This window comes from Tasmannia lanceolata, unplaced genomic scaffold (assembly GCF_043159265.1).
Source record: "Tasmannia lanceolata isolate RefF3 unplaced genomic scaffold, GAP_Taslan_0.1 ptg000044l, whole genome shotgun sequence".
Lineage (NCBI taxonomy): Eukaryota > Viridiplantae > Streptophyta > Magnoliopsida > Canellales > Winteraceae > Tasmannia > Tasmannia lanceolata.
In genome coordinates this window covers 22,131,915-22,148,390 of record NW_027518721.1, presented here as the reverse complement: position 1 = coordinate 22,148,390, position 16,476 = coordinate 22,131,915, and the positions used below count along the sequence as shown (strand labels likewise).

General features: G+C 38.3%; 2 protein-coding genes across 2 annotated transcripts; both read right to left on the bottom strand.

Annotated features, from left to right (window-relative positions):
• Window positions 1-270: 270 nt before the first annotated feature.
• Window positions 271-3,517, bottom strand: LOC143863847 (uncharacterized). The gene is made up of 4 exons (XM_077374627.1): window positions 3,069-3,517; window positions 2,868-2,971; window positions 2,366-2,537; window positions 271-2,064 (listed from the first exon to the last, which is right to left on the bottom strand). Exons 1-4 carry the CDS (start codon window positions 3,252-3,254, stop codon window positions 1,570-1,572), a joined length of 957 nt encoding a protein of 318 aa, XP_077230742.1. The 5' UTR covers window positions 3,255-3,517; the 3' UTR covers window positions 271-1,569.
• A 5,475-nt stretch (window positions 3,518-8,992) lies between these two features.
• LOC143863848 (Regulator of Vps4 activity in the MVB pathway protein) lies at window positions 8,993-11,963 on the bottom strand. Its single transcript, XM_077374628.1, has 4 exons — window positions 11,565-11,963; window positions 11,184-11,287; window positions 10,903-11,074; window positions 8,993-10,612 (listed from the first exon to the last, which is right to left on the bottom strand). Exons 1-4 carry the CDS (start codon window positions 11,748-11,750, stop codon window positions 10,193-10,195), a joined length of 882 nt encoding a protein of 293 aa, XP_077230743.1. The 5' UTR covers window positions 11,751-11,963; the 3' UTR covers window positions 8,993-10,192.
• Between the last annotated feature and the right edge of the window lie 4,513 nt (window positions 11,964-16,476).

Genomic DNA, 16,476 nt, shown 5'->3' with positions numbered 1-16,476 from the left:
TCATTAAAATCTCTCTTATTACGTACAAATTTCTGGACGGAAAAACAGTCGCATCTTGTTAAGGCCCTGTTTTTTTTTTGGATTTTGAGAACTGATTGAGAGTCCAAAAGTGATTATTTTACTCAAATTTAAACATAATTTTGAGTCCAGTAATCACTTTTGGACTCACAATCGGCTCTCAAAATCCAAAACAAAACAAACAAGGCCTAAGAATCGACACCTCATTGTTTGCTTGAAATCTTAGTTAAGCATGGCTTTGTGTACACTTGATTAGACCAACAAGAAGACTATTGTTTCCTGAAACAACTCTTGGAGTACACTATTTCAACCCATATCTACAGAGGTTTTCTCAAATCCTCACTCAAACTAGTCCTGTCATTTATCTTGTATCTCACTTAAACTAGTCCTGTCATTTACTTAAACTCTTGAGAATGAAACTCACCTGCATCTATAAGCTATTAAAATGCTTTCTGCGATTGTACTTTTCACTGATTAAAACCCCATCTGGTCCTCACAGAAAGATGCCTCTTCTCTCTGTTTGAATGCTGCACACGGTTTCTCCACATAATCCAAGTGTACAGTTTTCAGTTGAGATCCTCCAGCATAATTATATGTTGCATGACGATCTTCATTCCCTGATCCCAATCCTTACCAAACTGTTTGTGCGACAAATTTGCTGAATCAGCTTGATATCTTTTAGGGCTTCACCTTTGGTAGGGAAAGCTTAATCCCATAGTTAACATCCGATAACTCCTCGTCTGAAACTTCATTGAATTGCCTGGCTTTTTCGAATCCAAACCCTGTTCTTTCTCTAGAATTTGGAACTGTATTGCTACTTGGCGATGAATAGTCTGCTTCCTTGAGTAACCAAGATACCCCTTCAAAATCCAGTTCATTACGTTTCAATTGGATCATCCAATCCCTTTCTTTGTCTCTCTCTTCATCACCACCCTCTAAAGAAGCTGCAATTGATTCCATGCTCAAAGCAGAGATGGATCTGTCCAACTGTGTTTTAAACTCTTTTTTGAATTCTTCTGGGTGATTATTTCTTTGCTTTACTTCCACTTGTTCATTTTCAGATCGAGAACTGTTATTCTGAATGGGGTTGATCTTCTCAAAACTCAATCTTCATATAAAAGGTTCTACCTCCACTTGAAAACAATGTCAATGCAACACAAGTGTTTCATTTTTCTAGAAACCCAAAAGAAGATGTACTGACGTTTAATAGGTTCTTTTAAGGCTCCGTTTGTTTTGGATTTTGTGAACCGAATGTGAGTCCAAAAGTGATTATTGGGCTCAAATTTATGTTGTCACAGTAACCCCAGTTTGAATTCCTCTGAAACCAGATCTAGACTCCAAAACCTCTCTCTTTTTTGGAAAACGATAACTATATTCAGAGCATAAAAAGAGATTACATATTCACATCAATGAGGAGAGAAGGGCCGGAATAAACTGAGTCTCTAAATGTCCCGAATTTAGCCCGTCGATCCGCAGTCAATCATTGGCACTCCTAGGAACATGAACAAAATGAAGCTACTGTTGATCATAGAACTAATCTCATCCAACAACTTATCTAAATCCCAAAGACCCATCATGGTGAGTCCTATCAGATGGGGTTCTCCTTATGGGTCTGGGACTATGATCATTTGAACCTTTGTCCTGATATTCAGATCTTGAAAGTTCTACAGCAGCTCTTGCTGCTGCTGCTGCATAAGCAGCTGACTCGAATGCGGCTTGAGCTGCACTGGCGACGTCTGTGAACTCCTCTGCTGCCATTGATTCATAATATTGCTTTCCCCCATCCAATTCGGCCTTTAAATGATGAGAATCCGTTTCAGGTCTAGTTATAACAAAACTTTCTGAATTCCCTCCCACATCTGCTTGCTTCCTAGGCTCAGTTTGGTATCTATTATTATCTCTCAAGTTTGATTCTTGCTCAAGTTCGATACGAGAAGAAGAGAATTCATCGAGCTGCAGTGTAATTCTGTTCTCGGAGGCAATGTCTTTCATCACCTTCATTCTGCTTTCCAAACTGGGCTGTTCGGTTGACATCTTCTGTATCATCTACATATTGAAGGAAAAAAAATTATAATTCTGAAATGGAAGATACACATTGAGAATTGAATTAATAGTGAGGCCGAAGGAGTTTGCAGAGTTGGAAGTTTATGATTTCCTCTCTCCATGATTGGTTGTTATGTTTTGTATGGTTTCTCTTTCTTTCCCTGTATTGTTTGATCATCTCGATCTTCGGGGTTCTCCTCGTTTTTCTCTTCTCTATTAATTCAATTCTTTACCATTCAAAAAAAGAACAAGAAAAGATACACATCGAGAAGAAACAACTATTGATATTTCTCGAAAAACTTACCTGAGGATTCACCTCACAACTGTTGCGCAATTCAACAGCAGAAGCAGCGAATTCATTCCCATATCTCGACGTAAAAATCCGACGAATCTCGTGCAGCTCCGGCGACTCTCCGAATCTCGAAGCTGCAAAAATCAAGCTTGATACTGCTTCCTTCAGCTCATGAGGGCAATCTCTATAAACAGACCATAAACCAGATGTAATTAAAAGCATGGTTTTAAATTTCGACTGAAATCCAAAATTTCGGATACCGGTGGGGACCGAATCCGAAAATTTCCGAAATTCAATTTTTCGCCATTTACCAAATTTCGGTTTAATGGCATTATTTATTAAAAAAAAGTGTTACAAAATTTCCGTCCGGAATTTCGAACCAAATTACCAAATTTGGGACCGAAATTTCGGCGAAATCCAAGAAATTTTAAACCATGATTAAAAGTACCCAAGAAAAAAAAAAAGGGTAACAAAAGAGCGCCGTAGATGATTGGATAGCAATCAGAAAACTAACTTTTGGTTTTGGATGAGCACAAGTCGTTCCATCAAGAGATGGCAATACCCTTCAATCAGAACAAACACGTCCAACATGTTCTGGTCCTTGATTACATGTTCCACCTGAAAAGAATTCGAAACAAAAGCAAGAAAGGTAAGTGGCTCCTGCGCTTTTTTCTGTTAGTTAGAGAGAGAGAGAGAGAGAGAGGGAGAGAGAGACCCTTAGGAGAGCTCGTTCATGGTGTCCGAGTCTTAGGAGTTGGGCAACATCGTTTCGGCCCTGGGTGCACCGAACTTGGCGCCGGTTCTTGAGGACGGCCAAGCGAGATATGGCCAAGCCTAGAAGGGTCTTCAATTTTGATGTTTTGAAGTTTCTTGCAAACATAATATCCAGCTTTCTACACATGCTCTCGCTCGTTCAAAAACCAGCAGGACTCTGTAGCAGAAGCAAGAAGAAATTACTAAGCACAGTGTTTTGGTTTCTCTATTGTTGGTATTTTATATGAATTCGTAATCTCTTTGATTTCTTCTTCTTTAAAGCTAGAGACTTGTTTAAGACTTGGTGAGAGAGAAAGGCTCTACTTTAGGCGGTTGGCTTCTACCGTAGTCTTGTGGGACTGGGAGTCCACAAAAGGCCATGAATTTCGTGGACTGTTTTTTTTTCGGTTTCCCACGAGACACGAAGCGTCTTCGGGGGTTTGGTGAAAGCCCTCAGAGTGCCGTATTTTTTCAAAAGTACCGTACTGACCACACTATAAAATGATCCAATCCGTCCATGTTATTGGCCAGAACGTAAATAGGTTGTTCCCCGGAAGTCATTTCTATAGGATGATCCTAGCCCTCCGATCTATAAAAGTTTCCATAATATGAAGTTTTTCTTTAGATCAGAGGGTTAGGATCATCCTATAGAAATGATTTTTTTGGGCACGACTTATTTATTTATGTTGTGGCCCATAACATGGACGGTTTGGATCATCCTATAGCTAGTGTGATTCCATTTTATGAGAAGTTCTGATTCGGGAATTATTCGGCCTGGTAAGAAAGAAGGGGGGAAGTGCTGAGAAAGAGACATAGAACAACCATGTTTTAATGATATTTTTAGTAGTTAAAGCTTGGGTTTTAATGATTCCACAAACTCAGCCTGTTTTCATATAAAGCTGTCAAAGGTTATTACACTTCACAAAAAGCTCTCACAAGCCAGATCAAAGAGAAAAGATAGGCTGACTTAGTGCGATTATTAAAACATGGTTGTGGAGATATCATTTCCCTTCTCTATTTATACAATGGGATTTACTGAGGACCATCATCACGAAAGGCTTTTCGTAGCTGGGCTGTTGCATATGAGAGCAGCCACCTCAGATGAATTAAATGAATAAGACAAAACCTGAGCCTGTGGCTGCTCTCACATGTAGCAGCCCAGCCTCAAAATGCTTTATGCGATGGTCCCTAGCAAATCCTAAAAAACATATTTTTCTTACAATAGGAAAAAGGGTCCTTTGTTTTTTATCCTTCTTTTTCTCCTTTGTGCTTCAGTCGCTCTCTTTCTCCTTAGGTAAGCTGTATCTTTCCAATGTTATAAGAAATATTACTTAAATTTTGCGTGCTGAAAGGAGGAAGAAAATGAGGATATTCTGAATAAGTGCGACTTGGCTTTGGCATTTTTTTATTTTGTTTGTCTTGCATGGACCTGCAGAAGTTGTCCCGGGAAGGCCATTTCACAGCTGAGTTTTGCATTCTAAGACGAATTAAATGAATTTTGCGGAAAGGCATGCAGTATAAGATTAGGGAGAAATTATGTGATGGGTGGGCGTATATACACGTACTTAGCATCCCATCCTTGATATTTGATTCAAGAAGTGAGCTGTTGTTGGATCAATTATCAAGGGTGGTACTTTTATCGTACCACCTTTACATGTTTATATGCCCATTCATTTAGTATACTAATCTCTGTGTGACCTTGTTTTGATATTCGCACTTTAGGGAGTGTGGATATGTAGGATATTGGCATGTTCATTTAAGATTATGCCAACCGATTGTGAGTTCCAAACTGATAATTGGACCCAAATTTAAACGAACAGGGTCAGTAATCATTATGGCACTCACAATCGGTTGGCATAATCTTAAACGAACAGGGTCTTAATTTTGAGTCCAATAATCATTTTTAAACTCACAATCGGTTGTCAAAATAAATAACGAACAGGGCCTTACTGATCAAAAGTTAAAACCGTTTCGGTTGAGGCAGTAGAATTGGTCCATTTGGGTCCTTTTCTGTGATATCAAGTTTCCACTTAGGTCAAAGGCAAAATAGTGAGCATATTTTAATTGAGTCAGGTTCAAGGTTCCACTGAAGTCATAAGCAAATGTGAGCATATTTTAATTGAGGCAGCTTCAACTCTTTTCCAAAATCAGCCCATTCACTTTTCCAATGAATGGGCTGATTTTGAAGAGGTTTTCTAATCTCAGATATTCATGGAAAAGTGAATGGGCTGATTTTGAAGAGGCATTTGGGGATGATAAATATGAAATTGACTCTTAATCAAATACACAAGAAAATGGGGATGATAGATATGAAATGGACTCTTAATCAAATACACGAGAAACCAAAAAAGAATAAGGAATGCTAAACTAAAGGGTGCCCTGACATAAAAACGGTGTTGGAAAGAGATCTGTAATAGCACTGATAGTGAAGACTTGGTTGCCCCCAGATGGAGCCTCCCTGTCTTTGGGTGGTTGAAGTTAAATTTTGATGGGTCTAGTTTGAAAAACTTGAGGCCCACAGGTATCGGAGGTCCTCTAAAAGATGAGAATTGCATCAGAAAATGGGCCTTCATAGGAATTAAAGATTCCAATGAAGTGGAAGTGAGGGTCATCCTTTAAGGCATTAGATTGGTGTTGGAAAGAGAAATGGACAATCTCACAGTGGAAGGAGATTCATTAAACGTTTATTAGGTTGTTAGAAGGCCGATCTTCTCACCCATGGAGATTTTCTGAGTTCTTCGATGAGATCCGGGATCAGGTTGAGGGTCATCTAGTTCGCTATCACCATATTAGGACGTAGGCGAATGAATAGGCAGATCTTCTTGCTCGTGCAGGAGGGACTAGAGCAGAGTTAGAGTCTTTCAATTTCCTTTCTCCTAGAGAAGTACTTGTTATTGTTCATTTGTCTTTTATTGTTCTGTTTTTTAGATAGGCCCAAGACTTCCTTGGTCATGTTAAATGCATGTTGGTGACGTGGATCCAATGGAAGCGACCTTGCGGATGGTTTTTGGAAGGGCATCCTTAGGTTTAGCATTTCTTAAAATAAATATAACACCATTTTGTTGTAGCTTATAGATTCTTTTAATACTTACTATAATGATTAATTATTTTAATAAATTCGGATTCCAAATAGAATTTGAATCCTTGGAATCACCCAATTCAATAATTGGTGCCACCGACCCTATTGACATCCCTACGAAAACTTGAAAGCCTTAAAAGCCCGTTGGAATCTTGCTCTTAAATTTGAACCTGACAATTTATGGTTATATCTGAGTCTTGACTCTTTATTTCTTTAATTTTCTTTTTCAGCTTCTAGTTTTCCATTTTCTCCAGGGAAATGATAAATGCACCCCTTTTCTTTACATGGGATAGCCAGTACGTGACAATCAGGTCCATTGAATTCATCCCATGTGAAGTACATCAGCCCCTCTACAGTCATACTTCTTTGGACGATCTTGGATTAAGAGAAGACTAATGGTCATAAGTTGCAGATTTTGGAAAATTATTCTTTTATGCTTATCTACTTATGAAAACTTAGCTTGATTATTAAACCCCTATTCCGTTTCTTCTTTTGCATTCACCTCTTTGGTCATTTAGAACATTTACCGGCAGCATACCTATACCGACATTGATTATAAAAAGGGTCGCCCAGTGCGCGAGGCTCCTGCTATTGCGGAGTCTCGGAAGGGCTAGATGTACGCTGGCTTACCCTTGCTTTTCAGAGAGGCTGTTTCCGTGACTCAAAACCGTGACCACCAGATCACAATGGAGCAACCTTACCAACATTGATTGTATGCTTCCTGAAATTCTAACCCTATATTGATGCCCAAGTTCCATTAAAATCTCACTCTCTTATCACATACAAATTTTCGACGGAAAATAGTTGCATCTTGTTAAGGCCCTGTTTGGGGAAATGATAAATGCGCCCCTTTTCATCACTTGGGACACCCAGCTGCATTGCGTGGCAATCAGGTCACTTCATTCCTTCAAATGTGAAGTACATCAGCACCTTTTTGGTCATAGATACACTCTAGCTGGGGTGTCCCAAGTAATGAAAAGGGGCCCATTTATCATTTCCTCCAGTTTGTTTTGAATTTTGAGAACTAATTGAGAGTCCAACAGTATTCACTTTTGGACTCACAACCGGTTCTCAAAATCTAAAACAAAACAAACAAGGCCTAAGAATCGACACATCATTGTTTGCTTGAAATCTTAGTTAAGCATGGCTTTGTGTGCACTTGATCAGACCAATAAGAAGACTATTGTTTCCTGAAACAACTCTTGGAATACTCATTTCAAAAGAAAAACTCTTGGAATACACTATTTCAACACATATCTACAGAGATTTTCTCAAATTCTTAATTAAATTATTCCTTCATTTATCTTGAATCTCGCTTTCTCTAAAGCTAAACTGTCCTTTCTTTTAGCTGTCACCTGTTGACTTTTATTTCTTAAAAGTCTTTGTAATTCAAAATTACAAATGGGATTTTATTTGTCCTTTTGTGGTTTGTCCTTTAGGACTTACTTTATACTTTTGAAAGTCTCTTCCCAAATTTTGAACTTCCTTTAAAATTTGAGCTTCCCTCCCCCTCCATATGGGCTAAAGTCATGTGGAAAACCTTTAGTCCTAGATGGAAAGATTGAGAGAAAGAGAGTGGGCATATATATACTTCCAATTTCCTTTGTCTTGTAAATGAGAAAGAGAAAAAGGGGAGTCCCTCACGCATGATCCTATGGGTGGCCCGGTAGGCTAGACCATACCATGTGCGCGCCCCCCGGCCAGACCTGGCGCGCGCGTGGGTCCAAAGCCTTTTTTCTTTTCTTTTCTTTTTCTTCCTCTTTTATTAATTATTTACACCTTCGGTTTTATCTTAACTCTTTATTACCGTTTAAGATACTGTGTAATCGTGGTTTAGTGACCGTTTGCGAAACGTCTCTCACGCATTAAAAGAGTGCAACGTTTCACCCCAACGTGTCTTTTGACTTTCTATAAAATCGGAATTGGGAAAACAGAAAAGGCATCCTTAGCGGACTCTTTTTCTGTTCTCGTTCTTATCTTCCTGTTTTCTCTTGTTTTCACAACTTTACATTTGAGTTCCCCAATCTTTCTGATCAAGGCGATTTTGGCTCATATAAGCAAGTTTTAAGGCATCCAGGCTGCATGAGTGCACACCCCTGGAGCGAGAGTTGTTGTATCCCTGTGGCATACGCCGAGACACCCATATGCACCGTTGATTCGTCATAGTGGGGGCGAAATTTGCCTTAAGGACAACGAAGATTCTGTGTGCCTCAACTCGATAAGTGATCTAACGAATTTCTTTATTTATTTATGGTTAATTCTTGTAGAGAATACTTGCTGTTGATTTCTGCTTTTAAAGTCAAGGGTTAAAATCGTTACGAGCTATTCTTGAATCCGTAAATTATAGATTTGCACATCATATTTCTAACATCACCTGCTTCCAAATCTTAAGTGTCCCGAACCTTCTCTTATTTACAAACATCTGAACCATGTCTCCATCATACAACTACTTTATATCCAGCTCTCTTGTTTTAAATTCAATTTTCTAAAATTTCATTTTCTGTTTACATATACTTAAAATCAGCTTTGTTCTGCAATACCTTCATTATATCATTGCCCATATATTACATTCCAAAATCCAAACTAATCGCTTGACTGATTATAAATTTTTCATCATATACATGTGAAAGACACTTACTAGAAACCTAATATTAAGAAAATATTCAGTTTTGATAGGCAACTAATTTGAATAATGTATAGGTTCTGATTTCTACCTTGACTTTGCATTTAGTTGATTTACCATCAAAAGAACTAATCATTATCCTTAAACAATTACCACACATAATTGCCAAACTCAAATTCAAACCTTCTCTTTAAAGTTCGTATTTCATACCAAGTCCACATTTGATCCATTTAAAAAAGAAGTCTATCTTATTCATATTTTTGTTACAACATGAACAAAGAAGCCATTACAATTTCTGCACTGCCACATACTCAAAGCGCGCGCGCACACACTGAAACTTGCAATCAAAGAATCCTGCATTATCTATAGGCTATAAAAATGCTTTCTGCTATTTACTTTTCACTGATTAAAACCTCGTCTGGCTCTTATTGAAACAGACCACTTCTCTATGTTTGAATGCTGCACACTTGGTTTCTCTGCATAATCCAAGTGTGCAGTTTCCAATTGAGATCTTCTTCCTCCAGAAGAATAATATATTGCAGGATTATCTTCATTTCCTGATCACAATCCTTCCTTACCCAAATTTAGGTATCTTTTCAGGCTTAGCCTTTGGTATGGAAAATGAACCTTAATCCCATAATTACCATCCAATAACTCCTCGTCTGAAACTAGCCATTCAAAAAAACTTATTGTCTGAAACTTCATTGAATTGCCTGGCTTTTTGGAATCCATACCCCGTTCTTCCTCTAGAATTTGGAACTGTGTTGCTACTTGGTGAAGAATAGTCTGCTGCTTCCTTGAGTGCTAGATTCCCCGTCAAAATCTAGTTCAGATGTTTCAATGGGACCATGCAATCCCTTTCTTTATCTATCTCTTCATCACCATCCACCAAATTCCATGATTGAAGCGGAGGTGGATCAGTCCAACTATGTTTTTTATTTGAATTCTTCTGGGTGATTATTTCTTTTCTTTACTCCCACTTGTAATGGGGTGGATTTTCTCAAAACCCAATCTACCTGTAAAAGGTTCAACCTCCACTGTCACAGGAATAGCAGTTTGAGTTCCTCTGAAACCAGATCTATATCACAAAGACCTTTTTTTCTTTTTTTGAAAAAAAATAACTATATTCAGATCATAAAAAGAGATTACATATTCACATCAATGGGGAGAGAGGACCCGGAATCAACTGAGAGTCCCTTAATGTCCAGGATTTAGACAATCGATCAGCTAGATCATCGGCGCTCCTAGAAGCATGAACAAAAGAAATCAAGCTATGGTTGATCATAGAACTATTGTCATCCAAAAAATTAGCTAGATCCCAAAGACCCATCATGGGGAGTCCTATCGGATAGGGTTTCTCCTTCTGGGTCTAGGTCTGCTCTGATCATCTGAACCTTTTGTCCTGATTTTCAAATCTTGAAAGTTCTACAGCAGCTCTTGCTGCTACTGCTGCATAAGCAGCTGACTCGAAGGCAGCCTGAGCTGCACTGGCGACGTCTGTGAACTCCTCTGCTTCCATTGATCCATAGAATTGCTTTTCCCGATCCAATTCGGCCTTGAAATGATGAGAATCCTTTTCAGGTCTAGTTCTACCAAAACTTTCTGAATTCCCTCCCACATCTGCTTGCTTCCTAGGTTCAGTCTGGTTTCTATTCTCTCTCAAGTTTGATTCTTGCTCAAGTTCGATACGAGAAGAAGAAAATTCATCAAACTCCAATGTAATTCCATTCTCGGAGGCAATTTCTTTCATCACCTTCATCCTGCTTTCCAAACTTGGCTGTTTGGTTGACATCTTCTGTATCATCTACATATTGAAGGAAAACAAATTATAATTCTGAAATGGAAGATACACATTGAGAATTGAATTAATAGTGAGGCCGAAGGAGCTTGCGGAGTTGGAAGTTTTTTATTTCCTCCCTCCCTGATTGGTTGTTATGTTTTGTATGGTTTCTCTCTTTCCCTGTATTGTTTGATCATCTCGATCGTCAGGGTTCTCCGTGTTTTTCTCTCCTCTATTAATTCATTTCTCTACCATTCACAAAAAAACATACACATCGAGACGAAACAACGATTGATATTTCTTGAAAAACATACCTGAGGATTCACCCCACAACTGTTGCTCAGTTCAACAGCAGAATCAGCGAATTCTTTCCCATATCTCGACGTAAAAATCCGACGAATCTCGTGCAGCTCCGGCGACTCTCCAAATCTGGAAGCTGCGAAAATCAAGCTTGATATTGCTTCCGTCAGCTCATGAGGGCAATCTCTGTATACAGACCATAAACCAGATGTAATTAAAAGTACCCAAGATTTTTTAAAAAAAAAGAGTTACAAAAGAGCACCATAGATGATTGGACAGCAATCAGAAAACTAACCTTTGGTTTTGGATGAGCACAAATCGTTCTGTCAAGAGATGACAATACCCTTCAATCAGAACAAACACATCCAACATGTTCTGGTCCTTGATTACATGCTCCACCTGAAAAGAATTCGAAACAAAAACAAGAAAAGGTAAGTGGGGCAGCCAAACAAAAACGAACAAAGAACGCGAAGAACAAGTAAACAAAAACGTATGCTGTCTCTAACAAAAAACGTAAACGTAAAGATGCAATTGTTATTTTTCATCACCATCAAACTCAATTGTCCATCGTCCCATTTAAAATTTGACAAGATTCTAAAAATCAAATATGGCTCGTTCACCTTTTTTTGTTATTATTTAGAGAGAGAGAGAGAGAGAGAGAGAGAGAGAGAGAGACCCTTATGAGAGCTCGTTCATGGTGTCCGAGTCTTAGTAGTTGGGCAACATCGTTTCGGCCTTGGGTGCACCGAACTTTGCGCTGGTTCTTGAGGACGGCCAAGCGAGATATGGCCAAGCCCAGAAGGGTCTTCAATTTTGATGTTTTGGAGTTTCTTCCAAACAAAATGTCCAGCTTTCTTCCCATGCTTTTCCCTGTTCAAAAACCAGGACTCTGTAGCACAAGCAGAATTAAAAGCAAGAAGAAATTGCTCAACACAGTGCCTTGGTTTCTCTGTTGTTGGTATTTTATATGTATTTGTAATCTCTTTGATTTCTTCTTCTTCAAAGCTAGAGATTTTTTTAGAGAGGACTAAGACTTGGTAAGAGAGAACGACTGGGAGTCCACAAAAGCCCATGAATTTCGTGGACTTTTTGTTTTGGTTCCCATACTATGAAGGTCTATAAAGGTTTCCATACTATGAAGTTTTTCTTTAGATCAGAGGGTTAGGATCATCCTATAGAAATGATTTTTTGGGCATAACCTGTTTATTTATGTTGTGGCCCGTCACATGGACGGTTTGGATCATCCTATAGCTAGTGTGGTCCGTATAGTACTTTTGGAAAAATACGAGACCATAAGGCTTTGCACCATATAAAAAGTCCTTATCTCCAGCTGTCTCATTTTATAATGAGAAGTTCTGATTCGGGAATTATTCGGCCTGGTAATTGCTCGGAAAGAAGGGGGGAAATGCTCAGAAAGAGACATAGAACAACCATGTTTTAATGATATTTTTGGTAGTGGCTTAGGTTTTAATGATTCCACAAACTCAGCCTGTTTTCATAAAAGCTGTCAAAGGGTTATTACACTTCCCAAAAAGCTCTCACAAGCCAAATCAAAGAGAAAAGATAGGCTGACTTAGTGCGATTATTAAAACATGGTTGCGATTATTAAAACAGCTTTTCGTAGCTGGGCTGTTGCATATGAGAGCGGCGCCAGATGAATTAAATGAATAAGACAAAATCTGAGCCTGTGAGGCTGCTCTCACATGCAGCGCCCAGCCGCAAAATATGCATTGGTCCCTAGCAAATCCTAAAAAACATCTTTGTCTTACAATAGAAAAAGGGTCCTTTGTTTTTTATCCTTGTTTTTCTCCTTTGTGCTTCAGTCGCTTTCTTCTTAGGCTCTGTTTACTTGCGTTCCCGGGAAAGCAAATCCCTAGAAGACAAGACCTTGACTAGACAGAATTCTGGTGTTCACTTGCTTTCCTGAGAAAGTAACAAGCCTGGGTGGAAAATGTCAAATAATGACATGGAAATTGCCAAAAATGATGTGGAAATGTCTCTTTTCTTACAACTGTGGGAAACCAAAGCCCACTATTTTGGTTGGATTTGCTTTCCCGGGAAAACTAGTGAAAAAAGGTGGGCAAGCAGTTTCACGGGAAACCTTTTCCTGCACAGTTCCTGCGAATGTGAACAGGCGCGGAAAACCTTTTCCTACACAGTTTCCCTGGATTTCTTTTCCTAATGCACGTCAGATTCCCGGGAAACCTTTTCTTTTCCTTTCCCGGGAAAACAAGTGAACAGAGCCTTAGGTAAGCTTTATCTTTCCAATGTTATAAGAAATATTACTTCAATTTTGCGTGCTGAAAGGAGGAAGAAAATGAGGATATTCTGAATAAGTGCAACTTGGCTTTGGCATTTTTTATTTTGTTGGGATTTTTGCTGATTAGTCCCTACATTGCAAAATAATTGCTTATTAGTCCATAAGAAAAGCATATTATCTTAACAGTCCTACTTTTAGAAAATATTTGCTAAAAAGCCCCTAAAACTCACCTATGCCAATTTTCTTCGTTAAAAATTCTAAAATGGCAAATTTACCCCCTTAACCCCTTTAATCCGTTTTGGCGTATTTTGATTTCCTTTCCAATATTTTCAGAGAAAATTTAAGAAAAAAGAAAAAGCAGTATCTTTCCAATATTCTCTTCAAAAATCTTTTAAAATCCTTCAAAGTTGTTAACGTTTTATCCCATTTTGACTTTCCCTTTGACATTCTCCCTCTAAATTAATAGAAATAATTCCCATCTTAAATCATTGAAAAAAATTCCATATAAAGAATTTTCCACAGAGATATTTTCTTACAATCCAACCAAGATAGAAATTTCTTGGAAAAGTTTGAAATGAAAAATATTCCTAAAATTTCTTACTTTATTTATCCATGAAGAAAACATTACTCAAACCGACCCTATTTAATTTATTTTAGAGGGATTTTCAATTTATTTAAAATGGTTTTTTTTTGTTGAAGGATTTTTGAAGTGAATATTGGAAGTGATAATATTTTTGCTTATCTCCTAGTTATTTTCCCAAAATATTGGAAAGGAAATCTAAAAACGCTAAAACAGATTAAATAAGTTGGGGGGTAAATTTGCCATTTTAAAATTTTTAACAGAGAAAATTAACGTTGGTGAGTTTTAGAGACCTTTTAGCAAATATTTTCTAAAAGTAGGACTGCTAAGATAATATGCTTTTCTTAGGGACTAATAAGCAATTATTTTTGCCATGTAGGGACTAATTAGCAAAAATCCCTATTTTTTTTGTCTTGCATGGACCTCCAGAAGTTGACCTTTTGACCCGGGAAGGACTCGGTTGTGTTAAACTATCCGAGCCATTATTTTTTAATAAATTAATGAAAAATAGGGATTTGCTAGGGAATTTTGCGGAAGGCCATTTCACAGCTGAGTTTTGCGTAAGAGAACAGCCACCTAAGATGAATTAAATGAATTTTGCGGAAAGGCATGTAGTATAAGATTAGGGAGAAATTATGTGATGGGTGGGCGTATATACACGTACTCATCATCCCATCCTTGATATTTTATCCAACAACAGCTCCAAGAAGTGAGCTGTTGTTGGATCAATTATCAACGGTGGTACTTCTATCGTACCACCTTTACATGTTTATATGCCCATTCATTTAGGGTACTAATATCCGTGTGACCTTGTTTTGATATTGGCACTTTAGGGAGTGTGGATATGATGTCATTTAGGAAATTCTGTAGATTTCAGGTTGAACCAGCCCATTCATTAAGGAATGGCCCTTGCAGACCCACCTATGTCTTGGCCACGACTCACGATCCATTAGGATTAGTATTCCTTATTGCTACAACATCTATGAGCTAAGCAGAAGGCTGGCTGCGCCGAATTACAGAATTCTTGGTATCCTTCTTGAATAAATTCTGGATCTTACTTTCTGAGTATTGGGTCACAACGCATTTCGAATCGGACAATCCAAAACTGATTATTGGAAAAATCAAGTTTAGACCATGTTCGTTTAAGATTATGCCAACCGATTGTGAGTTCCAAACTGAGACCCAAATTTAAACGAACAGGGTCAGTAATCATTATGGCACTCACAATCGGTTGGCATAATCTTATACGAACAGGGTCTTAATTTTGAGTCCAATAATCATTTTTGAACTCACAATAGGTCGTCAAAACCACTTCGTTTGAGGCAATAGAATTGGTCTATTTGGGTCCTTTTTCTGTGATATCACTTTCGGAAGTTTCCACTAAGGTCATAGGCAAAATAGTGAGCATATTTTAATTGAGGCAGGTCCAAGGTTCCACTGAAGTCATAAGCAAATTGTGAGCATATTTTAATTAAGGCAGGTTCAACTCTTTTGCGACTAAGTGCATCGGGCAAAATCAGCCCATTCACTTTTCCAATGAGTGCCTGAGATTAGTCTAACCGAAGAGCAGGTTTTTCAATCTCAGATATTCATGGAAAAGTGAATGGGCTGATTTTGAGGACGTATTTGGGGATGTTAAAGATGAAATGGGCTCCTAATCAAATACACAAGAAATCAAAAAAGAATAAAAAATGTAAAGGAATGCCAAACTGAGGGGCGCCCTGACATATAAAAGGTGTTGGAAAGAGATTTGTAATAGCACGGATAGTGAAGACTTGGTTTCCCCAATACGGAGCCTCCCCGTCCTTGAGTCGTTGAAGTTAAATTTTGATAGGTCTAGTTTGGAAAACTTGTGGCCCACAACAGGTATCAGAGGTTTACTAAATGATGAGAATTGTATCAGAAAATGGGCCTTCTTAGGACCAATAGGAATTAAAGACTCTAATGAAGAGGAAGTGAGGGTCATCCTTTAGGCCTTAGATTGGTTTTGGAAAGAGAAATGGACAATCTCATAGTGGAAGGAGACTAAACGTTTATTAGGTTGTTGGAAGGCCAATCTCCTCACCCGTGGAGATTTTCTGAGTTCTTTGATGAGATCCGGGATCAGGTTGGGGGTCATCTAGTTCGCTATCACCACATGAGGAGGTAGGCGAATGAATAGGCAGATCTTCTTGCTCGTGCAGGAGGGACTAGAGCAGAGTTAGAGTATTTCAATTTTCTTTCTCCTAGACGAGTACTTATTATTGTACATTTATCTGATATTGTTCTGTTTTTGAGATAGGCCCCAAGACTGCCTTGGTCATGATAAATGCATGTTGGTGACGTGGATCCAATGGAAGCGACCTCGTGATGGTTTTTCGAAGGGCATTCTTAAGTTTAGCATTTCTTAAAATAAATATAATACCATTTTGTTGTAGCTTTTAGATTCTTTTAATACTTACTATAATGATTAATTATTTTAATAAATTCGGATTCCAAATAGAATTGGAATCCTTGGGATCACCCAATCAATAATTGGTGCCGCCGACCCTATTGACATCCCTACAAAAACTTGAAAGCCTTAAGGCCCATTGCAATCTCGCTCTTAATGGTTATCCCCAAATAATTATCTGAGTCTTGACTCTTTATTTATTTAATTTTCTTTTTCAGCTTCTAGTATTCCTTTTTCCAATGTGAAGTACATCAGCCCCTCTACAGACGATCTTGGATTAAGAGATGATTAATGGTCATAATTTGCAGATTTTGGAA